The sequence below is a fragment of the Coregonus lavaretus genome (assembly GCF_964263955.1).
Source record: "Coregonus lavaretus genome assembly, chromosome: 38".
Taxonomy (NCBI): Eukaryota; Metazoa; Chordata; class Actinopteri; order Salmoniformes; family Salmonidae; genus Coregonus; species Coregonus lavaretus.
In genome coordinates this window covers 18677399-18704059 of record NC_140025.1, presented here as the reverse complement: position 1 = coordinate 18704059, position 26661 = coordinate 18677399, and the positions used below count along the sequence as shown (strand labels likewise).

The window sequence follows — 26661 nt, the reverse complement described above, 5'->3', positions numbered from 1 at the left end:
TGGTCTTTTCTACCTTACTCCTCATATCATATTTCCATAAGTAATGATTTCCAGATGTTTCCAGCAATGTAGAATAGAGTTACCTCATTTTGCCACATCAGCAAAATCTTAGGGCCACGTTTCCTACTTTATCTAGACTGTTTAAGATACTACATATTCCCCCCTTCGAGACTAATTAAGTCTCGAAAACAAAAAGAATAGGATTATGACAAATAACAATTCTTGCTCTTGAGTAACTTTAACAATAAACCAAAATTAATGGAGATTAAACACATGTTTATATAGACACATTTTTGTATGTAGTGTAAATACATTATTATGGAGTGTAAATAAATTGTCATGGAGTGTAAATAAATTGTCATGGAGTGTAAATGAATTGTCATGGAGTGTAAGAGCGAAAAACCTGTCTGGCAGCTTTCATTCCAAATATCCATCAGTCAGTCAAGACAGGAAAATTCTCTCACGGCCCCTCTGCCCTAGGCGACCACCTAAGTACTCCAGATCAATTCACACATCTTCATGAATACATTTTAAGCTATGATGCAATTGAATACATATGAAAACCCCAGCAAACAAAATACAATCAAAATGTCCACATTCAGGCTGGTCAACCCATCGGACCCTCCTGTGGATTCTCTCTGTCCTTGCCTAGACCCCATATCCCTAAACTTCAACGAAATAAACAAAAACATCTGAGGTCCCCACATATACCCAACAACAGAAAACATAATTCTTCAAAAATTAATACAGAAAGAGTATAACACTGGAATATAGTCCACTACACTTCATCTCCTCCACAGTGTCGTCTTTCAATGCGACGTTGATGATGGAATCGGAACATTTCCACTCCTTCCTTGTTCCACTTCCTCCAGTCCATTCATATTGTCCATGTTTGAGTATTTGAGTCCCTCTACATATTCCCCCATATGCTTCTGGAAGAAAAGAAAATACCAAACAGTATCTTTTGCAAAACAACACATGCAAATTAAACATCAATATCAGCAATAATATAAGAATGTATATTTAAGATTATATATCAAATGAATCACATTCCATTTCCCCCCTTTGATTCATAACAATAATATAATCGTCCCACAATCAGATATTCCAAATTTCCTAGAGTTATTTCAACCCTAGTTTTCATAACATTTTAGTCTAACTTTTTCCAATTTTTATTTTTCTCTAATTTTTCGAAAACCCATTTCACTGATTTATTCACAAAACTCTTTCCCATTTTCTGAGGATATTAAATCGGGAAATTCCCACCTGCTTATGACTTCTTTACACAAGAACTCTGCAACCGACTGAGCATCTTTTAGCTTAGTTGAACATCTTATGAACCTCTTGGTATATGAATGTAACCAAGAATAACAGTCACACATTATTTTTCAAACAGATTGTGCATCTGCCTATGACATAGTCAATCTATTCAAGAAAATATGGTTCCCAAAAACTCTACTCCTTTGTGATCTTTATCCTAATCTCCCATTTACAACATAAGCTAACCCATAGCTTACTAAATCATCATGGTTTCTCCAAAACAATAATTGATTGCTACTCTAAGGATTTTTCTTTCATTGTCTTCAAAACACTTGCTTTTGAAAGTCCTTCAATTCCTGGTTCAATCCCTTGGATTGCTTCATTTTTCAATGGATACTGATTCTTCCAAGGAGGTCTGCCTCCTCAACTTTCATCTCAATTGAGCTGATTTCACAAATCCAATATCAGTCCTACTTTAATATCTCAAACATTCTTGAACCTTTTTCAACATCTCTTCTTTCATAGATTCTCAATTCATCTTCACACTTCAAATATATTAATTTGTCTTCCGTACAGCTTATGACTCTCCTTGTCCTTGAGGCAAAATCATCATTTTCAGAAATCGTGATCTTCACTCCAAGTTCTTCTCATAATTAATTGATTTGACATCGTGAGATGTGTAACCTCTTCAGGCTGAACACAGATAAAAACCTTTCTGCTATCCATCATCACTTCCCATAATCCATTGTTTATTTTCACTTCAATTGTTGGATCTTTTTCTCTTCTTCTCTAATCGGTGTTATCAGCTGAAACTCCTCCTTTTCGGATCTTCTGGGCACCTCTAGAATTCTTGCTCCTTTCCCCTAAAGGTTCACCTGTCCTCCAGATGATCTTCACTTGCTCCTGTATCTTCCTCTGAAATTATTTATTTCCAGAAACTATCTATGGATATGAAACAATTTATACCACTTGTTGTGGCTGGTATAATTGCATTTGACCTTGTTCAGTTGAAGCTGTAGCAGTAATTGTTGATTTGGTTTACACTGATTCTGCATAACCAAAGCTTCTCTTCTCCTTCTTCTTCTCCAGTTGTATTTGATTGAGTTTTCTGAGAGTTTCTTGGTCCTGTTCTTTCTGGTTGTGTTCCTTTTTCCGGTACAGATCCACTTGATGGGCTATATGATCTGTATAGACGCCTTTTGTCATGCTTCCAAGTCCAACCACTTCTGCCAGTTTGCTCCGTACCGGTAAGGGCAGTCCCATCTGTAGTTTAGCTCTCAAGATTGACTGCTCAATTTGACTCACATCTGGATCATTTCCGGTAATATTTCTCCATACTTGATGAACTCTTGACACGTAGGCTCTCGGATTTTCTTGTTGTCCTAGTGGGTCAATCAGAATGTTGTCAGGATGCACATTTGTTGGAAACGTATCCTTCAGTGCTCTCCACAGCCGATTCCTGCTTGCAGCCAACAATTCAGGATCATTCACAGCAGTTCCCACGTATCTATGAAGTCCAGCTCTCTGAAAAATTTCTTCCATGCCTGGAATCCCAAGGAGATTAGCCAAAAGTCTCTTAATGTCTCCTATGGCAGACTGTGTTCCCACCGTAATTTCTTCCAACTTTGAAATCCAAGGATATGCTCCATCTTGAAGAGTAGGCAGCTTCTCAAGTATATCTGACATATCGGTGTTCTGCAAAGGCTTATATTCTAGGTTTTGTCCTCGAATGATCACCGGCATAATTCTCTTACTAGTGCCATCTTTCCTTGGCCTCAATGTATATCTCTTTTCAGATTCTTGGGATTCTTTTCTCAGCAGCTTCTTGAGTCGGTCTTCCAGTTCTTTTACTTCTTCTAAATCATTGGCCTTATACAGGTATGATACGCATCGGTCTATATCACCTTCTATTTCTTCTGTGTTAGTCATTGGAGGATAAAATCCTCTTGAACATGAAGCACCTTTAGTCTCCAAATCTTCATCGCTGTCTCCATCTTCATTTTCACCAGGGCTTGAATCGCTTGTATTCTTCTTCTTCCAACTTCCATCACCCCTTCTTTCCGCTCTGGCCAACCTCTGTCTGATGACAGGGTCATATCCACCCATGATCTCTTCTGAATCACTCTGATCATCCTCATCATCATCGTCATCACCAAGTTCCATCCTCCTTGATCTCACTCTACCCTTAGTCTCCAGAGATCTCGTTGTCTTCCTGCCTTTGGAGTTTGGATTCATCTTTATGGTCGTTTCTGCTTGTCCCCTCTCTATTATTCGTTCATCCTCATCTCTGATGCAATAATCACCTTCCTGAATGATCACTGGAAGCTGAGGATAAACGTCCTTAAACTTGGCTTCTTTCTCATAAGGTGGGGGTGTTTTTGCTGAATCCATATATGAGAAAGGTGTATTAACTTCTGCAATCAGTTTTTCTGTCACCTTCACCTCTTTTGCCATTTTCTCTGCACCTCTGTCTCTCTTATCTTTTGTGTCTTTTATCAGTTTTTGTCCTTCATTTTCAAAAAGCTTAAGAACACCCAGCTCTCTTTGTCTTTTTTCTTTACGAAGTTTTCCTTTCTTCCCCTTCTTTTGATCTGTCTTATACGTGGATACAAGCACTTGCATTATCTTGATGACGTCTGGATTAAGTGTGCCTTCCAATGGCCATGGTTGTTCAATGTCAGGCCAACGTTTATTCCATTTTTCAGATAATTTTGCTATACCATTAACTAGTGGATTACTATTCTGTACTACATGAAGAGGAGTAATTGCTTTTGTAGTTTTGATGTCCTTTTTCCCCATTGTAATGCACTTGTTATGTGTTACCCTATAGTTTTCCCCCCTTTTTTTTTTTTTTTTTTTTTTTAATTAAAAAATAATTAATCAATTAATCCAATCAATCAATTAACCAATTCAAATCAATACATCAATCAACCAATTCAATCAATCAATCAATCAATCAATAAATTCAATCAATCAATGAAATCAAATCAATCAGTCAATCAATTACTAATGAAATCAATCAATCAATTAATCCAACCAATGAACTAACCAAATCAATCAATCAACAAATCAAATTAATCAATCAATCAACTAATGAACCAATCAATCAATCAATCAATTACCAATGAAATCAATCAATCAATTAATCCAATCAACAAACTAACCAATCAAATCAATAAATGGATTACCAATCAATCAAATCAATCAATGCAACCAATCAAATCAATAAACTAATCAAATCAATAAATCAATCAACTAATTTAATCAATCAATCAATCCAACCAATCAACTAATCAATTACTAATCAAATGAATCAATCAATCAATAAATCAATCAACTAACTTAATCAAATCAATCAATCAACTAAGTAATCCAATCAAGTCAATCAATCAACAAATCAAATCAATAAATCAATCAACTAACTCAATCAAATCAATCAATCAACTAAGTAATCCAATCAAGTCAATCAATCAACAAATCAAATCAATAAATCAATCAACTAACCCAATCAAATCAATCAATCAACTAAGTAATCCAATTAAGTCAATCAATCAACAAATCAAATCAATAAATCAATCAACTAACCTAATCAAATCAATCAATCAACTAAGTAATCCAATTAAGTCAATCAATCAACAAATCAAATCAATAAATCAATCAACTAACCCAATCAAATCAATCAATCAACTAAGTAATCCAATTAAGTCAATCAATCAACAAATCAAATCAATAAATCAATCAACTAACCCAATCAAATCAATCAATCAACCAAGTAATCCAATCAAGTCAATCAATCAACAAATCAAATCAATAAATCAATCAACTAACCCAATCAAATCAATCAATCAACCAAGTAATCCAATCAAGTCAATCAATCAACAAATCAAATCAATAAATCAATCAACTAACCCAATCAAATCAATCAATCAACCAAGTAATCCAATCAAGTCAATCAATCAACAAATCAAATCAATAAATCAATCAACTAACTCAATCAAATCAATCAATCAACCAAGTAATCCAATTAAGTCAATCAATCAACAAATCAAATCAATAAATCAATCAACTAACCCAATCAAATCAATCAATCAACCAAGTAATCCAATCAAGTCAATCAATCAACAAATCAAATCAATAAATCAAATAATGAATTACTAATTATTCTGTGAATTTTATTTTACCAAATTATTGATTAGTGGCAATCTTACCACATCCGATGAGGAAGAGTAAAGGAAAGTAGTCAACTCCAGAGCAATTCAAAAATAAAATACCTGTACCAGCAACACTACCCAATTGCTTAATAAGCAATTAATTACCTTAATTTTACAGAATAATTTCAATGCTGGAATTCCAACACAACTCTAATCAAAACAAGTCATTGACAAAAACTGTAATGTGCAATTATCAATTACATAAATTCATCAGTCTGTTGCCAAGCTCTTGCGAAATGGTCACAACATGAAATATTCTATGTAAACACAATGTATCAATTATATCCTGTGAGGGAAAGTATATTTGTGAATAATAACAGCACTGGCCTTAATTTGGACTGGGTTGCCGTCTCTGATGTCAGTTGATGTCAGCCCCTCCTCTCTCTCTCTCTCTCTCTGTCTCCTCCTTCTCGTCTCTCGTATGACAGAAGGACAAAAGGACAAAGAAGAGTTTAGTTTATAGTTTTTCCACATTCACGCTAAGAAATAAGCAAACAGCTTAACTCAGGAATATTATAAATAGCTCAATAACATTTTATTTTATTCATTTATTTTAGTATTATTATTTTTAATCCGTCAATATATCTCTCATTCACCAACTCAACCGATTATCAACCAAACAGTTTTACAGTCAAGCAATAGTTAATTCAAAAGAAGATTTCACTTGTGTGCAAAATTCCCCCTCCCGTTTTGTTTTTTGGCTGCACTGAAGTGGACTCTCCCAATCAGTTCAGTGCAGGGGAGTGGCTAAAGTCATAAATCCTACGCGTGCGCAGTTCAGTCACCAATGTGATTTCAGAGTGTAAGGACCTATAAACAGACCCGCTGTTGCTCCGGTCTCTCCTCCCATAGACAATAACACTGAAGACTTTAACAGAGCTCACAAACTGAACACATAGAACATACAAGACATACAATAAGACTTAAGACATTAACAGAGCTCACAAACTGAACACATAGAACATACAAGACATATCCAACTTCGAAGTTTGTTATCACTTATCTGCAGATTTATAGTAATGACGTTATGAAATATAAAACATCTCTATACACTCTTAGAAAGTCCTCCCTGTAGGCTCATGATTCGTTAGTAAACGTTCTCTTTTTATAGAGACTCATAAGATCTTTAAACTTATAGTCCTTCCAGGGGGCTCATAGTTTATATAGTTTAAGAATTACAAACGTTCTCACAAACAGAGACTCATAAGATATTTAACCTTAACTGTGTTGTAGGGGTTTTAACTTTTTACTCTAGGGGCTTAACATTTGAAAAGATAAATACCTAAGACATTTATTTACAAGAGACTAAAAAACTCTGGTCAAAGCCTTAGTCGACACACATCTGGAAGTCATCAAGCACGCAGCCACACTCACTCTTGTTTCGCACACACATGCTGACAGAGAAATGCGCTTTTCTCATTTCAGACACACACACAGAGAGAAATTGGATCCATCTATCGCCGTTCCTATTTCGTTATATATTCCATTTGCTAAATTTCTGCTACCTTCCGGTTTTAGACATTCAAAAGAGAGGATTACTTCAGACAGATGTTTCGTCAAACAAATTCAGAGCGGTAAACTTACAATTGAATATATTGTCTTAAACCAGCAGTCCCGAGAACTGACTTGAGAGTTAATGTAATAACTATCAAGATTTATGGCCCATCTCTAATGATCGCCTCGTTTGAGGGCTTCCTTAAATTAACGGCGCCCTAAAAGTATACTGTCAACTCATTTCAAACGTTATCCTCTAAGCCTTTCCTTGGACACTCCTTGCACTTTTATTCAAGCCAAAACATCGGTGTCCTGTGGTGTGCCCTACAGACACTCCCCACTTTTTGCGTTGTTCTCAACGCAAACTAATTTAGAAAATTTAGAACGGAATTCCTATCACACAGCAAAAAGAACCAGCAAAATGCACACACAAGTTCTTAGACGGTGCATCCCCCCCCAGCGCACACACACACAGCCACACGAACCGGCCAGCGCCCAAAGTTTGTGAGAAAACTCACCGTTTCAGCATGCCTCTTGAGCAGGAGTCACTTCGCAGCCCATGAGTGGAACGCTGAGAAAGGATGCAAAACGCCCCAACCCTCGTCGCCATTAAATGTGGTTACTAAAAGAAACACTTTTGCTGGTCCATGCTTGTGATGATAAGAATATCCGCCGACACTGTACTCTGTTTTCAAAGGTTTATTATAACAAAGGTTCCAGCATCAGAATTTGACAGACTCCTGCAGATGTCTGGAAAACAGCCCGAGCCAATCTGATTAGCTATTCTTCCTTCTCTGTTCAAGACATGGCATTTATATCATACATGGCCAGAGCATGGCGTGATTCTAACATCCAATCCCTGGTCTTTTCTACCTTACTCCTCATATCATATTTCCATAAGTAATGATTTCCAGATGTTTCCAGCAATGTAGAATAGAGTTACCTCATTTTGCCACATCAGCAAAATCTTAGGGCCACGTTTCCTACTTTATCTAGACTGTTTAAGATACTACAAAGGTTAAAAGATTAACGTTTCGGCCTAGTCTATGAAAATATGCAAGTTGTGTTTGCCCAGTTAAAGGGGGACCCAGACTCACCCTGGTTCTTGAGGGTTGCAGACACTGAATAATTATCATTTGAAATAAATGGCACTTTTCAAGTCTTGACTAAAAATCTTTAATGAATATGAATTTAAATACAATTGACTTGAGGATCAGAGCAGGCAGGCTGACTGGCTTGCCCTGAAGGCCCTCTGCCTCTACCTCTGTGTGGTTAATCTCAGCCAAGAGGTTGTATGGGTTGTCTGTCTCTCTCTGGGTGTGAATCACTATCACTATGACCTCTCGCTCCGCCTGCCCGTTGGCCTGATTAGAAGGCTTCCCCTCTCATTCCTTGTTCACAGGAGCAGGGGTGATGGCATCCGGGGTAACCTCCTCCTCACCTGTATCTAACCCATCTTTCTGGCTGTGAGTTCGACTGAGGTCACTCGTTCTCTCTCCCAGGGTGTTGGATAGTTTCTCCTCCTCTGTGTCTTGTGTATTTTCTACATTGTAGAATAATAGTGAAGACATCAAAACTATTAAATAACACATATGGCATCATGTAGTAACCAAAAACGTGTTACACATATCAAAATATATTTCAGATTTGAGATTCTTCAAAGTAGCCACCCTTTGCCTTGATCACAGCTTTGTACATACAGAATAATACGAAATGTTCTGAGACCAGGTTGCGCTTTCACCTCCCCCGGTAAGAGGGGAATAAGGCAACCTCAGAGTTACATTCAAGGATACTTTATTGACACACACGGATGAAATGGACATGGAAAGGTAGTGGAATGATAGTGGTCCTGTAATGGACAGATAACAGGGGTAATGAATATGCACAATAACTGATAGCACAAGTAGAGCAACAACGCTATTAACAAAGGAAGGGCTGTATTAATGGCATAATGCTACCTGCGGAGTATTACACAACACAGTAAAACACAGAAAGGCAACTTACAATAGGCAATGGTAGTAAATATAAAGAACAACAAGTAAGAATGATATACATGTTACAAACTCACTTTGTGCACGTACACTATCCCACGGTATATCTGTGCATTCAAATTGTCATCGATAAAATGCAATTGTGTTCATTGTCCGTAGCTTATGCCTGCCCATACCATAACCCCACTGCCACCATGGAGCATTCACAACGTTGACATCAGCCAACAGCTCGCCCATACGCTGCTTTACAAGTGGTCTGAAGTTGTGAGGCCAGTTAGAAGTACTGCCAAATTCTCTAAAGCCGCCTTGGCTTATGGTTGAGAAATTAACATAAACGTATCTGTTAACAGCTCTGGTGGACATTCCTGCAGTCCGTAAGCCAATTGCACGCTGCCTCAAAACTTGAAACATCTGTGCATTGTGTTGTGTGACAAAACTGCACATTTTAGAGTGGCATTTTATTGTCATAATTATCATGCTGTTTAATCAGCTTCTTGATATGCCATATTTGTCAGGTGGATGGATTATCTTGGCAAAGGAGAAATGCTCGCTTACAGGGATGTAAACAAATTTGTGTACACAATTTGAGAGAAATTAGCTTTTTGTGCGAATGGAACATTTCTGGGATTTTTATTTCAGCTCATGAAACATGGGACCAACACTTTACATGTTGCGTTTATATTTTTGATCAGTGTAGTTATTAGGTTGGGAGATTGGGATCCTATCTGGGCTAGCTAAAGCCATCTTCATGGTTAGTAGTATGACAGAGAAAATATAACAAGACAAATTTAAACATCACAAATCTGAGGGGGCAAGTGACCCTGTGCCCCCTTTGGGCATGACATCTCTGCTATCAACCACATAATTCTGTCTCCGTCAATATTCAAAACAGACACATTCATTCAGGTCTGGTACTGGTCCTACCATATAGATCAGGGATGGACAATTCCAGTCCTTGGGGGTCGGAGGGGTGTCACACTTTTTCCCCATCCCTAGCAAACACAGATGATTAAACTTATTGCATTCTAAACTGAAACCCATGAGTACTTGATTATTAGAGTCAAACGTGTTAGCTGGGGCTGGGGAAAAAGTGTAACACCAATCAGGTCCCGAGGACTGGAGTTGCCCATCCCTAATATAGATGCTCTGTTTGCACGCATCGAGGGATGTGGTGAGTGACAGTGGAGACAAGGGAGCACACAGAAACAGCTTTGTCCTTTTAGAAAGTCGTCATAATCCTTAAATAAATATGATATGTATGCAAGAAATGCAGAGCCACTTCCAAAAACATATTGACAGAGTCTAGTATCTAGTAATCTAATCAATTAGTTTTCAACCCCTTTGTTATGGCAAGCCTAAATAAGCTCAGGAGTAAAAATGTGCTTAACAAGTCACATAATCAGTTAGATGGACTCACTATGTGTGCAATGATAGTGATTTTTGAACGACTACATAATCTCTGTACCCCACACATGCAATTATCTATCAGGTCCCTCAGTCGAGCAGTGAATTTCAAACATAGATTCAACCATGAAGACCAGGGAGGTTTTCCAATGCCTCGCAAAGAAGGGCACCTTTTGGTAGATGGGTACAAAAAAAGCAGACATTGAATATTCCTTTGAGCATGGTGAAGGTATTAATTACGCTTTGGATGGTGTTTCAATACACCCAGTCACCACAAAAATACAGGTGTCCATCCTAACTCAGCTGCCAGAGAGGAAGGAAAACGCTCAGGGATTTCACCATGAGGCCAATGGTGACTTTAAAACAGCTGCTTTGATAGGAGAAAACTGAGGATGAATCATCAACATTGTAGTTACTCCACAATACTAACCTAATTGACAGAGTATGCACTCACTAACTGTAAGTCGCTCTGGATAAGAGCATCTGCTAAATGACTAAAATGTAAATGTTAAAGAAGGAAACCTGTACATGCATTGTGTTTGCAATCAGGCACTAAAGTAAAACTGCAAATAATGTGGCAAAGAAATGAACTTTATGCCCTGAATACAAAGCGTAATGTTTTGTGCAAATCCAACACAACACATCACTGAGTACCACTCTTCATATTTCCAAGCATGGTGGTGGCTGCATCATGTTATGGGTATGCATGTCATTGGCAAGGACTAGATACTTTTTTAGGATAAAAATAAACGGTACAGGTACAGGCAGATTCCTAGAGGAAAACCTGGTTCAGTCTGCTTTCCAACAGACACTGGGAGACAAATTCCCTCTTCAGCAGGACAATAACCTAAAACACAAGGCCAAATATCACTGGAGTTGCTTACCAAGACGACATTGAATGTTTCTGAGTGGCTTAGTTACAGTTTTGACTTAATTCGTCTTGAAAACCTATGGCAAAAAAAAAAATGTCTGTCTATATAACGTATATTGCATATATTTTACAATCCAGTTGTGCAAAGCTCTTGGAGATTTACCCAGAAAGACACAGCTTTAATCGACTCAGGGGTGTGAATACTTATGTAAATGAGATATTTCTGTATTTCATTTCCAATACATTTGCAAAAATTTCTAAAACGTGTTTTCACTTTGTCATTATGGGGTATTGTATGTAGTTGCGTGAGAGAAAATATTATAATTGAATCCATTTTGAATTCAGGCTGTAAGAAAACAACATGTGGAATAAGTTAAGGGGTATGAATACTTTCTGAATGCACTGTATATCTGCAAGAAAATGATAAATATGTGAATGTTTGAAAGGGGGTCATATAAACTTTGCCTTATTTATATTTTTACAGACAATATTAAGTGAATTCTGTCTGAAATAGTCATGCTATAATGGGCATAGTTTCTCAGACCAAATTTCCATTCTGGCTGAAACAAAGCAATCTCATCATGCTCCAGTCAAATACAGCTATAGGGAATGCCTATACATTGTCCAATCTCCTTCCACACATTGATTTCATTCTTCGCATCTTTATTCAGAAACAAACAAACTTGAAATTAAGTGCTGTTTCAGTGTCTTGTTGCAGGTTGTGCAATGTTCAAAAGTGTGTGTGATATTAGCATTAACTTGTGTGTGTGGTGTCAAGTGTGGATGGTCCTATGTATGCAAATAGCCGAGATTGGATATTTCAGCACCATGGACAGCAGCGACATTGGGATAGCGAGATCTGTAATTCAGCAACACATGACACTGGATAGCGGCTGTCTCAGGTGAACTTGGCATTGGGAAAATCCCATATAATGGGAAACGAGGCATAGGAGGCAAAAAGACTGAAGGAGAAGACTCCCACAGGAACTCTTGGCTTAACTGTTCTGCCACATTCATTTCAAATGTTACAAATTTTTCGATTTGTAAATAAAAGGGAACACATCTGCAAATAATGTAAACTGTCTTTTCTAACTACACTGTACAGCTTTAGTGTGTCTGTGCGTCATAGGTACAACTGCAAGCAATTAGCTTCTCAAATCCTTCTCAAATGTCTGTTTAATGTGAGAAATAAAATGAAAAACAACTCTTAGACTAATACAATGCGTACTGTCATGAATTATTACTATTCCCAACAAGACAACGAAGTGATGGTCTTTACCCGCCATGGAGACTTATAAAGGCTACCCCCACCAAAAGTTCCCACGCTGAGCGATGTTGTTTACTACATCATTATGCATATAATTAAAGTCATACCTTTATTGTCATTCATGCTCTTATTTTTAACCGAGTAGTTTTGCAAAAGTGTAACCTGCGTCAATTCAGAGCTAGGAAATATTGAAATAACGTGGTTAAGAGGACCACACCCGTCGCTATGGGCGGGCCATAGGGGGCCGGGCCCGCCCCCAAAAATGCTTGGCAACCCCCCACTTGAGGCACAGATCTCTTAAAAAGTGAGGTGGATCTTTCTGAGGTGGAAGTTGGGAGTGAAACGTAAGTGAAGGAGGCCCCGCTCTCTCGCTTTCCCAGATGTTTAGTTCATTTCATTCCGATCTCCTTTGCATTATTATAGCCATTTTCTGTAGCCTGTCAACTATGCGTCTGTCTATCCCTGTTCTCTCCTCTCCGCACAGGCTATACAAACGCCTCACACCGCGTGGCTGCTGCCACTCTAACCTGGTGGTTCCTGCGCGCACGACCCACGTGGAGTTCCAGGTCTCCGGCAACATCTGGAACTGCCGTTCTGCGGCCAATAGGGCAGAGTTCATCTCAGCCTATGCTACCCTCCAGTCCCTCGACTTCTTGGCGCTGACGGAAACATGGATTACCACTGAAAACACTGCTACTCCTACTGCTCTCTCCTCGTCTGACCATGTGTTCTTGCATTCCCCGAGAGCATCTGGTCAGCGGGGTGGTGGCACAGGAATCCTCATCTCTCCCAAGTGGACATTCTCTCTTTTTCCCCTGACCCATCTGTCTATCTCCTCATTTGAATTCCATGCTGTCACAGTCACTAGCCCATTCAAGCTTAACATCCTTATCATTTATCGCCCTCCAGGTTCCCTTGGAGAGTTCATCAATGAGCTTGACGCCTTGATAAGTTCCTTTCCTGAGGATGGCTCACCCCTCACAGTTCTGGGTGACTTTAACCTCCCTACGTCAACCTTTGATGCATTTCTCTCTGCCTCCTTCTTTCCACTCCTCTCCTCTTTTGACCTCACCCTCTCACCGTCCCCCCCTACTCACAAGGCAGGCAATACGCTTGACCTCATCTTTACTAGATGCTGTTCTTCTACTAATCTCACTGCAACTCCCCTCCATGTCTCCGACCACTACTTTGTATCCTTTTCTCTCTCGCTCTCCTTCAACACTACTCACTCTGCCCCTACTCAGATGGTAATGCGTCGTCGCAACCTTCCCTCTCTCTCTCCCGCTACTCTCTCCTCCTCCATCCTATCATCTCTTCCCTCTGCTCAATCCTTCTCCCTCCAATCTCCTGATTCTGCCTCCTCAACCCTCCTCTCCTCCCTTTCTGCATCCTTTGACTCTCTATGTCCCCTATCCTCCCGGCCGGCTCGGTCCTCCCCTCCTGCTCCATGGCATGACGACTTATTGCGAGCTCACAGAACAGGGCTCCGGGCAGCCGAGCGGAAATGGAGGAAAACTAGACTCCCTGCGGGTTTGGCATCTTTTCACTCCCTCCTCTCTACATTTTCTTCCTCTGTTTCTGCTGCTAAAGCCACTTTCTACTACTCTAAATTCCAAGCATCTGCCTCTAACCGTAGGAAGCTCTTTACCACCTTCACCTCCCTGCTGAATCCATTTTGAAAAGAAGGTTGACGAAATCCGATCCTCGTTTGTTAAGTCAAATGACACTGCTGGTCCTGCTCACACTGCCCTACCCTATGCTTTGACTTCTTTCTCCCCTCTCTCTCCAGATGAAATCTTGCGACTTGTGACGGCCGGCCGCCCTACAACCTGCCCGCTTGACCCTATCCCCTCCTCTCTTCTCCAGACCATTTCCGGAGACCTTCTCCCTTACCTCACCTCGCTCATCAACTCATCCTTGACCGCTGGCTATGTCCCTTCCGTCTTCAAGAGAGCGAGAATTGCACCCCTTCTCAAAAAACCTACACTCGATCCCTCCGATGTCAACAACTACAGACTAGTCTCCCTTCTTTCTTTTCTCTCCAAAACTCTTGAGCGTGCCGTCTTTAGCCAACTCTCTTGCTATCTCTCTCAGAATGACCTTCTTGATCCAAACCAGTCAGGTTTCAAGACTGGTCATTCAACTGAGTCTGCTCTTCTCTGTGTCACGGAGGCTCTCCGCACTGCCAAAGCTAACTCTCTCTCCTCTGCTCTTGTCCTTCTAGACCTGTCTGCTGCCTTTGATACTGTGAACCATCAGATCCTCCTCTCCACCCTCTCCGAGTTGGGCATCTCCGGCGCGGCTCACTCTTGGATTGCGTCCTACCTGACAGGTCGCTCCTACCAAGTGGTGTGGCGAGAATCTGTCTCCGCACCACGTGCTCTCACCACTGGTGTCCCCCAGGGCTCAGTTCTAGGCCCCCTTCTATTCACGCTATACACCAAGTCACTTGGCTCTGTCATATCCTCATATGGCCTCTCCTATCATTGCTACGCAGACGAAACAAAACTAATCTTCTCCTTTCCCCCTTCTGATAACCAGGTTGCGAATCGCATCTCTGCATGTTTGGCAGACATATCAGTGTGGATGACGGATCACCACGTCAAGCTGAACCTCCCGGGGAAGGACTGCCTGTTCCATGATCTCGCCATCACGGTTGACAACTCCGTTGTGTCCTCCTCCCAGAGTGCAAAAAGCCTTGGCGTGACCCTGGACAACACCCTGTCGTTCTCCGCTAACATCAAGGCGGTGACCAGATCCTGTAGGTTCATGCTCTACTACATTTGGAGAGTACGACCCTGCCTTACACAGGAAGCGGCACAGGTCCTAATCCAGGCACTTGTCATCTCCCGTCTGGATTACTGCAACTCGCTGTTGGCTGGGCTCCCTGCCTGTGCCATTAAACCCCTACAACTCATCCAGAATGCCGCAGCCCGTCTGGTGTTCAACCTTCCCAAGTTCTCTCACGTCACCCCGCTCCTCCGCACACTCCACTGGCTTCCAGTTGAAGCTCGCATCTGCTACAAGACCATGGTGCTTGCCTATGGAGCTGTGAAGGCACCTCCGTACCTTCAGGCTCTGATCAGTCCCTACACCCAAACGAGGGCATTGCGTTCATCCACCTCTGGCCTGCTGGCCCCCCTACCTCTGCGGAAGCACAGTTCCTGCTCAGCCCAGTGAAAACTGTTCGCTGCTCTCGCACCCCAATGGTGGAACAAGCTCCCTCACAACGCCAGGACGGCGGAGTCACTCACCACCTTCCGGAGACACTTGAAACCCCACCTCTTTAAGGAATACCTGGGATAGGATAAAGTAATCCTTCAACCCCCCCCCCCCTTACCTCACCCCACAAAAAAATAAAAAAAATAAAATGGTTGTAAAGTGGTTATCCACTGGCTGTAAGGTGAATGCACCAATTGTGTAAGTCGCTCTGGATAAGAGCGTCTGCTAAATGACGTAAATGTAAATGTAAAAAAAATATATATATATATATATATTATAATAGTTGCTAATTTTGTGTTGCATTAATGTTGCATTCTTTATCATTAAAACATTAAAAATATAAAGAAACAATGGTGTGATTTTGTTTGATTGATGGGAATCTACACTGCAACAGCCTATCACGGCCTTAATAAAAAGAAAGTTAGGCTACGTACATGACGTAGCCTACGTCAGTGTAGCCGCTCAACAGTTACCGCGCATTTTTGAAAGCTGGATGAGTTTTCGCCGGCTTACTCGCTTCAGTTCGTCATATATATCCGTAAGTGGTTGAAAAGCCCACCAACAGTCTCCTCTGCCAAATTGGATACGACACCGACGCCTCCTGATGTTGTAGTTGGAGAAGGAGACCCTGGACGACAGTCTGAGCCTGATGCTAGTAGCTCCGTGGAGTCCGGGGCAGCATTTGGGCCACAACTGCCTGTTGAATCAGTGGGTATGAGTGACCTCGGCATGGACAAACCCAAACAGGTTGTGTTGAGGAAATATTCAGTCAAAATGTTTGGTTAAAAAAAACGATCATTTTCCTCTAGCTGGTATTTGAACAGGGACTGGCTTGAGTACTCGGTGGAAAAGGACTCCGCATTTTGTTATGCGTGCAGGAAATTCAAATCTGTATCATCGGATGCGAACTTCTCCATTAAGGGATGTAATGATTGGAAGCATGCAATTGGAACAGGCAAGGGCTTAAATAAGCATGCAGCTTCAAAAGAACAGTTAGCCTGTGAAGCAATGTGGAGAGATTCAGAAAAACGTAGAGAGACAGGAAAAGAGATTTCCACTCTTAAATTTAGAGCAACTGGCTCGCAACAGATACTACATGTCAGCTGTAATTGATATGCTGGAGTTTTTAGTGGTGAATCAATTGCCGTTACGTGGAGATAATGCTGGTTTTGCCAGTGTGCTAGATGATAATAGCTCAATGGGGCTGTTTTTGTCTCTCTTTGAGTACACCATGCGCAAAGATCCTGAACTGACACGGATTACAAAAACAATCCCACAGAATGCACGCTATACCAGCCCACAGATACAAAACGAGATTCTCGAAATGATGAGCAATCTCGTGACAGAGGAGATAGTGAGACAAGTTGTCACGATCGTCAGGGAGAGAAGTAGACCAATGCGCAGCGTGTTGAACGAACATGATAAGACTTTATTAAATAAAGCACGAACAAAACAATAAACGACTCGTAACGTCCAACGGTAACAAATACCGACACGGAACAAAAACCCACAAAGGGAAAACAGACAGTTTAAATATGGCTCCCAATCAGAGACAACCAGCCAACAGCTGACACTCGTTGCCTCTGATTGGGAGTCACTCAGGCAAAACATAGAAATAGACGAACTAGAACCCCCAACATAGAAACACACCACATAGAACAAACACACCCTGGCTCAACAACTAGAGTCCCATAGCCAGGGTGTGACAGTACCCCCCCCCTAAAGGCGCGAACTGCGACCGCGCCTCAAAAAGAGCAAAACAGGGGAGGGCTGGGTGGGCATACCTCCTCGGCGGCGGTTCTGGCTCCGGGCTTGACCCCCACTCCTTCTCTAATCCCCCAAAGTACCCCTGGTCCGGTCTGGCCCTGCTGACCAGAGCTGAACTGAACACTGGTGGAGCGGATTGCTCTAGCTCCGGCGTGACGCAGCACCTGACCGGTGCCCGACCCGCCACCGGTGGAACAGGCACGGGCCGTGCCGGACTGACGACGCACACCACTGGCTTGGTGTGGGGAGCAGGAGCGGGCCGAGCCGGGCTGACGAAGCGCACCACTGACTTGGTGCGGGGAGCAGGAACGGGCCGTGCCGGGCTGACGACGCGCACCACTGACTTGGTGCGGGGAGCAGGAACGGGCCGGACAGGGCTGACGAAACGCACCACTGACTTGGTGCGGGGAGCAGGAATGGGCCGGACCGGGCTGGCGACGCGCACCACAGACTTGGTGCGGAGAGCAGGAATGGGCCGGACTGGGCTGGCGACGCGCACCACAGACTTGGTGCGGAGAGCAGGAACGGGCCGGACAGGGCTGACGAAACGCACCACAGACTTGGTGCGGGGAGCAGGAATGGGCCGGACTGGGCTGGCGACGCGCACCACAGACTTGGTGCGGAGAGCAGGAACGGGCCGGACAGGGCTGACGAAACGCACCACAGACTTGGTGCGGGGAGCAGGAATGGGCCGGGCCGAGCTGGCGATGCGCACCGTAGACTTGGTGCGAGTGGCAGGAACAGGCCGGACCGTACTGGGAACACACACCACTGGCCCTACGTGGGGATCAGGAACAGGCCGGACCGGACTGGCAACACACACCAGTACCTCTCGCCGTGCCTCTACATCTTCCACCCCCTCTTCGACTAGTGGCCCCCGTAACCTGGCGGCCTCCTCTGCCAATCCGCTGGGCCGCTCTGCCGCGGTCTCCTGCTGGCCCGTCGTCCACGGCGTTAGCCCCCCCCTAAAAAATTTCTGGGGGTCTCTCTTCCCCGTGGGCCAGGCCTCTATATTTCTCACCCAACTCTCGCTCTCCTGCTTCCAACTCCAGCCATTCTGCTCCTCCTTAGGCTTGACCCAGTCGAGACTCTTCCTCCACTGTTCCCAAGTCCATCCACTCTGCTCTTTACAAGGCTGGACCCAGTCGAGGTTGCCACGGAGATCTGCAAGCGATTCCCCTGGCGATGGCTCCTGGACACGCTGCTTGGTCCAGTTTTGGTGGGTTTTTCTGTCTCGATCGTCAGGGAGAGAAGTAGACCAATGCGCAGCGTGTTGAACGAACATGATAAGACTTTATTAAATAAAGCACGAACAAAACAATAAACGACTCGTAACGTCCAACGGTAACAAATACCGACACGGAACAAAAACCCACAAACACAAAGGGAAAACAGACAGTTTAAATATGGCTCCCAATCAGAGACAACCAGCCAACAGCTGACACTCGTTGCCTCTGATTGGGAGTCACTCAGGCAAAACATAGAAATAGACGAACTAGAACCCCCAACATAGAAGCACACCACATAGAACAAACACACCCTGGCTCAACAACTAGAGTCCCATAGCCAGGGTGTGACACAAGTCGGCGATAGCTGGTATTAAATTGGATGGCACACGGGATCCTTTAAGCCAAGAAAACATATCTGTAGTTGTGCGTTTTGTTGACAAACACTATGGTCTGTGTGAGCGCCTCTTGGTAATGGCCACATCTGAGAAAAGTGATGCAGAGGCTCTGACATGTGTCATCATTGATGAGCTCACCAGCGCCGGACTCAGCATGGACAAAATCCTGAGTCAAGTTTATGATGGCGCATCACTCATGTCTGGCAGGCATGGTGGTGTGCAGAAATTGCTCCAAAACAAGCTGGATCATAACATACCATATATTCACTGCTTTAATCACCAACTTCATCTGGTTGTGATTCATGCCATGTCCAGTGAAGCAGCTGTCGATGATTTTTTTGGAGTATGCAACATGCTGTACAACTTCATCAGGAAGCCAACCGTGGCTATTCTGTACAAAGGCGATACCCTGAAACGTCTCTTGAACCAGAGATGGACTGGCCACTTGACAACGGTCAAAGTTGTGGTGAAGAGTTTTCACGACATATCCACATTACTGACCGAGGTGGAAAACACACGAGGCCTTGGAGCGGAGGTGCGCGTCGAGGCTACCGGGCTGCTTCGTGCCATTACGCAGCGCAGTTTTCTTTTCATTGCGCACCTTGTTATGAAACTGTTGTCACTTTTCGAGCCGCCTAACAGACTACTACAGGCCGAAGATATGGACTTGTTCACTGCGGTGACACTTGTGAACAGCGCTTCTGACTGCGTGAAGACAATGACATGCAAATTACATCGACAGCTATATGCCTCCATACATAGCAACAGAGAGTCATGGTAATTTGGAAACATTTGTGAATGTGGAATGAAAAACCTTCATAACCTGGTGTTGACATCATTTCATATTCTTTCATAATAATAATAATACATGATTACACTAATAATATGTATATGTTTTTTTTCCAAAATAACCCACTTAACAATACAGCCATTGAAAAGCCATTTTTAAATAAAGCTTACTTCGAATTTCCATAAAGGCAGTTAGCTACAGTACACATGACAGGTGACACTACTACATTGTTCCATCTCAAAGCAGCATCAGGAATGCCGATTGCGAACCCTGGGTGACCCTCAATTGTAATTGGGTGATACCTCATGTCATCTCTGCTTTCCCCTTTCTCAAAATGCGGGAGAAGGGAGGAAAGGAAGATGGACAGAGAAGAGAGAAAACAAGATATGGGGTTGATGACAATGATGATGTTCAACTGATAGTATTGAACAAAATATAAACGCCATATGCAACAATTTCAACACTTTTACTGAGTTACAGTTCAAATAAAGAAATCAGTTAATTGAATAAAATAATTAGGCCCTAATCTATGGATTTCACATGACTGGAAATACAGAAATGCATCTGTTGGTCACAGATACCTTTAAAAAAAGATAGAGGCGTGGATCAGAAAACCAGTCAGTATCTGGTGTGAACACCATTTGCCTCTTGCATCAGGCTGTTGATCAGGCTGTTGATTGTGGCCTGTAGAATGTTGTCCCACTCCTCTTCAATGGCTGTGCGAAGTTGCTGGATATTGGCAGGTACTGGAACACACTGTCGTACACGTCGATCCAGAGCATCCCAAACATGCTCAATGGATGATATTTATGGTGAGTTTGCAGGCAATGGAAGAACTGGGACATTTTCAGCTTCCAGGAATTGTGTACAGATCCTTGCGACATGGGGCTGTGCATTATCATGCTGAAACATGAGGTGAGGGCGGTGGATGAATGGCACGACAATGGCCCTCAGGATCTCGTCACGGTAACTATGTGCATTGAAATTGCCATCAATAAAATGCAATCGTGTTCGTTGTCCGTAGCTTATGCCTGCTCATACCATAACCCCACCACCACCATGGGGTGTTCACAACGTTGACATCAGCAAACCGCTCACCCACACAACCTCATACACGCTGTCTGCCATCTGCCCGGTACAGTGTAAACCGGGATTAATCTGTGAAAAGCACACTTCTCCAGCGTGCCAGTGGCCATCGAAGGTGAGCATTTGTCCACTGAAGTCGGTTACGATGCCGAACTACAGTCAGATCAAGACCCTGGTGAGGAGGTGGCTTATGGTAGAGAAATTAACATTAAATTCTCTGGCAACAGCTCTGGTGGACATTCCTGCAGTCAACATGCCAATTGCACTCTCCCTTAAAACTTGAGACATCTGTAGCATTGTGTTGTGTGACAAAACTGCACATTTTAGTGGCCTTTTCTTGTCTCCAGCACAAGGTGCACCTATGTAATGATCATGCTGTTTAATCAGCTTCTTGATATGCCACACCTGTCAGGTGGATGGATCATCTTGGCAAAGGTGAAATGCTCACTAACAGCGATGTAAACATATTTGTGCAAAACATTTGAGAGAAATAAGCGTTTTGTGCATATAGTCATTTCTGGGATCTATTATTTCAGCATACTACAGCATTTCATGCATGGTGGCTAGCTATGACAATCGGTTTGTATTGCTAGTACTGTATTTGTTGGGATAATTGTTCATTGTTTAACTAGCTAGCTAGCTAATTTACATGTCTAGACAAAAGACTCCACTTCGCCAGATGATTACATGATCTGCTTAGTAATATTATATATATCTCAAAAAATCATTTGCATTGCTAGTTATAGCCTAATGTTAGCTAGCTAGCTAAAATGGAACCTAGTTGGTTAGCTTTAGCTACCTGCAGATTCATACTACAGCATTTCATGCGTCGTGGCTAGCTATGGCAATTGGTTTGTATTCCTAGTACTGTATAGATTGGGATAATGGTTCATTGTTTTGCTAGCTAGCTATCTAGCTAATTTACATATCTAAACAAAAGACTCCACTTTGCCCAATGATTACATGACCCATCAAGTTAGCCAGGTGTGTCTGGGGGTGATTACGCCCATCTATTGTATTTCATGAACATGTGAACAGGTCTAGACAATAGAGACCCATCCACTTAGCTAGATGTGGCTGGGGGTGGTTATAGCCTCTCTTTCACATGACCCACCAATTTAGAGAATTGTGTCTGGGTAAGCCTCATCTTTTATTGCTAAAATATTTGTAACTGGAATTTGTTTTTCAGCATCAATAGAACACGCCTGACTCTCCTCCACAAGTCATACAATAAGAATGGTCTAATTCAAAAATAGATGGCCCAAGCAAGCGCAGGTTACACCTGAAGCATGAGGACTTGCAGCGAGTTATGAACTTCATCAACAACTATGCAGAGGATAATGCAATAGTATTACCAGGACGCCACCCAGGACACAAACACTTTGGTGGAAAGCTGCTGCCATCTCATGTGACAAAAATAGCGGTGTGGCGTCTCTACAAGGAATCAATGACAACACTTGTAAAGTATGTAAAGCATAAACAAACCCTTTTTTATTATTGCATTTACCGGCAACATGATTGGCACTATTTTTAGTGATCTTACATTATTTGTGTATTTTCCAGAGGTACGTGCAGTCGGGCTGTCTTCCTTCAAGACTCTGTGGTGACAATTGCTACCCCACGTCTCAAGCACTAAGCCCAGGACAGACCTGTGCTGGCAGTGCAAGAGGAACAACTATCAGGTCTTCAGATCTGCCAATCTGAAAAAACAAGAGCAGCATCTCCTGCTTGTTCAAAGTGAGCAGTCTGTCTACCAGAAGATGGTTGCTGACTACATGACCACCTGTCAAGACCTGTAGTTGTCTCTGAGGTGCCCTACTGACCCAGCAAGCAAAGACATCAGGATGCATTACAGCTTTAACAGGACAGGTTCCACTCAGAACAGGCCTCACCATGGTCGACCAAAGAAGTTGAGTGCACGTGCTCAGCGTCATATCCAGAGGATGTCTTTGGGAAATAGACATATGAGTGCTGCCAGCATTGCTGCAGAGGTTGAAGGGGTGGGGGGTCAGCCTGTCAGTGCTCAGACCATACGCCGCACACTGCATCAAATTGGTCTGCATGGCTGTCGTCCCAGAAGGAAGCCTCTTCTAAAGATGATGCACAAGAAAGCCCGCAAACAGTTTGCTGAAGACAAGCAGACTAAGGACATGGATTACTGGAACCATGTCCTGTGGTCTGATGAGACCAAGATAAACTTATTTGGTTCAGATGGTGTCAAGCGTGTGTGGCGGCAACTAGGTGAGGAGTACAAGCATGGTGGTGGGAGTGTCATGGTCTGGGGCTGCATGAGTGCTGCCGGCACTGGGGAGCTACAGTTCATTGAGGGAACCATGAATGCCAACATGTACTGTGACATACTGAAGCAGGGCATGATCCCTTCCCTTCGGAGACTGGTCCGCAGGGCAGTATTCCAATATGATAACGACCCCAAAAACACCTCCAAGACTACCACTGCCTTGCTAAAGAAGCTGAGGGTAAAGATGATGGACTGGCCAAGCATGTCTCCAGACCTAAACCCTATTGAGCATCTGTGGGGCATCCTCAAACGGAAGGTGGAAGAGTGCAAGGTCTCTAACATCCACCAGCTCCGTGATGTCGTCATGGAGGAGTGGAAGAGGACTCCAGTGGCAACCTGTGAAGCTCTGGCGAACTCCATGCCCAAGAGGGTTAAGGCAGTGCTGGAAAATGATGGTGGCCACACAAAATATTGACACTTTGGGCCCAATTTGGACATTTTCACTTAGGGGTGTACTCACTTTTGTTGCCAGCGGTTTAGACATTAATGGCTGTGTGCTGTGTTATTTTGAGGGGACAGCAAATGTACACTGTTATACAAGCTGTACACTCACTACTTTACATTGTAGCAAAGTGTCATTTCTTCAGTGAAAAGATATACTCAAATATTTACAAAAATGTAGATACTGTATATGTACACTGATTTATTTCAGCTTCAGAAGTTGACATACTTGTGGGAGGTGCTTCAGGAAGCATGGGGTGAAATCTCTTCAGATTACCTCAACAAATTGACAACTAGAATGCCAAAGGTCTGCAAGGCTGTAATTGCTGCAAATGGAGGATTCTTTGACAAAAGCAAAGTTTGAAGGACACAATTATTATTTCAATTAATGATCATTATTTCTAACCTTGTCAATGACTACATTTCCTATTCATTTTGCTATATTTCCTATTCAAACTAATTTCATGTTTGTTTTCATGGAAAACAAGGACATTTCTAAGTGACCCCAAACTTTTGAACGGTAGTGTGTGTATATATATATATTTGCGAGGAAAAAATACATTTGGGGGATTGGATGTGATGCAGACAATTACATTGATGGAAGTTACAATCTATCTGCAACATTAAAGCTGATCTACCCCCAAAAATAAAAAATACAAAATAAAATAACACAGCATGGTAGCAATACCACATGGCGACACAACATGGCAGCAGCACAACATGGTAGCAGCACAAAACATGGTACAAACATTATTGGGCACAGACAACCCCACGAAGGCAAGAAGGTAGAGGTAAAAATTAATCACGCAAAGCAGCCACAACTGTCAGTAAGAGTGTTCTTGATTGAGTCTTTGAATGAAGATATGGAGATAAAGCTGTCCAGTTTGAATGTTTTTTGAAGCTCAATCCAGTTGCTAGCTGCAGCAAACTGAAAAGAGGAGCGACCCAGGGATGTGTGTGCTTTGGGGAACTTTAACAGAATGTGACTGACAGAATGGGTGTTGTATGTGGAGGCTGAGGGCTGCAGTATGTGTCTCAGATAAGGGGGAGTGAGGCCTAAGAGGGTTTTCTAAATAAGCATCAACCAGTGGGTCTTGTGATGGGTATACAGATATGACCAGTTTACAGAGGAGTGTAGAGTGCAGTGATGTGTCCTATAAGGAGCATTGGTGGCAAATCTGATGGCCGAATGGTAAAGAACATCTAGCCGCTCGAGAGCACCCTAACCTGCTTATCTATAAATTACGTGCCCGTAATCTAGCATTGGTAGGATGGTCATCTGAATCAGGGTTAGTTTGGCAGCTGGGGTGAAAGAGGAGTGATTACGACAGAGGAAACCAAGTCTAGATTTAACGTTAGCCTGCAGCTTTGATATGTGCTGAGAGAAGGATAGTGTACCATCTAGCCATACTCCCAAGTACTTGTATGAGTTGAATACCTCAAGCTCTAAACCCTCAGAGGTAGTAATCACACTGGTAGGGAGAGGGGCATTCTTCTTACCAAACCGCATTACCATTGTTTTGGAGGTATTCAGAACAAGGTTAAGGGCAGAGAAAGCTTGTTGGACACTTAGAAAGCTTTGTAGTAGAGCATTTAACACAAAATCCGGGGAGGGGCCAGCTGAGTATAAGACTGTATCATCTTCATGTAAATGGATGAGAGAGCATCCTACTACCTGAGCTATGTTGTTGATGTAAATTGAGAAGAGCGTGGGGCCTAGGATCGAGCCTTGGGGTACTCTCTTGGTGACAGGCAGTGGCTGAGACAGCAGATGTTCTGACTTTATACACTCCACTCTTTGAGAGACGTAGTTAGCAAACCAGGCCAAAGACCCCTAAGAGACACCAATACTCCTTAGTTGGCCCACAAGAATGGAATTGTCTACCGTATCAATAGCAGCACAACATTGCTTAGAATCAAGGGCACTGGTGACATCATTAAGGACCTTTAAGGTTGCAGTGACACATCCATAACCTGAGTGGAAACCAGATTGCATCCCAGAGAGAATACTATAGACATCAAGAAAGCCAGTCAGTTGATTATTGACAAGTTTTTCCAACACTTTTGATAAACAGGGCAGAATATTATATTAATGAGTGTGGTGGAGTGCATCCGGGGAATGAGAAAACATAACTGTGGCTTGGGCATTGCCAACCCAAAATCTTATGTTGCCCACCCAATTGATTATGCCAGAATCATGTTAAACGGTTAAAATAGCAGTAAGAAAGCTTTGAAACAGACAGAAAATGTCTGGCTGCCCACCCAGACATATCATCCTGAAGCGGCCCTAGGAATCACACAATTGATTGTTTATTGTGAATTATGTTAATGGTTCGCTGAGAAAAAAACGGGGACATTGATACATACTTTCACTTTGATAACACTGTTTCATTCAACAACAATAAGATCATTAGAGCAGAGAGGCATGTACACTAGTATTTGGTTTATGTCACGAGTGCTGAAGGTGGGTGTGGTGCAGGAATCAAGCGCAGGACGCAGAAACAAAGTCCAAAAGACTTTAGTGAAATATTCACGTAGTACACGAGCACAACAGGCCCGGAGGCGAAATAAAGGCGCACACAGGCATCAAACAAAAGGCCTCTCTAAAACAACGGAGGGAAACACGTAGCACAGAACACCAAACAGAAGCGTAATCACACACAACACCTGACACACACAACGAGAACTAAATAGGACACTAATGAGCACTAACTAGAAACAGGTGTACAACATCAAGACAAAACCAAACGAACATGAAACATACAACGATGGCAGCTAGTACTCCGGGGGACGACGACCGCCGAAACCTGCCCGAGCAAGGAGGAGGAGCAGCCTCGGCAGATTCCGTGACAGTTTATCTAAGCAACAGGTCTGAGATTGCTTCCAGAGTATGTGATCAGAGTTGAACAGATGGAAATCCCACTCATTGCTCAC

At 42.7% G+C, this 26661-nt stretch overlaps 1 protein-coding gene across 1 annotated transcript in view; it reads right to left on the bottom strand.

The window, feature by feature from the left end:
* The window catches only part of LOC311112508 (serine/threonine-protein phosphatase 6 regulatory ankyrin repeat subunit A-like), a gene marked incomplete at both ends in the record, with an annotated part of 40061 nt that extends 14824 nt beyond the window's left edge, over positions 1-25237 (bottom strand). Inside the window, one exon of the mRNA XM_084155641.1 lies at positions 25228-25237. Within this exon, the coding sequence (XP_084011767.1) occupies positions 25228-25237 (10 nt within the window). The remainder of the gene's footprint in view (positions 1-25227) is intronic.
* Positions 25238-26661: the final 1424 nt, after the last annotated feature.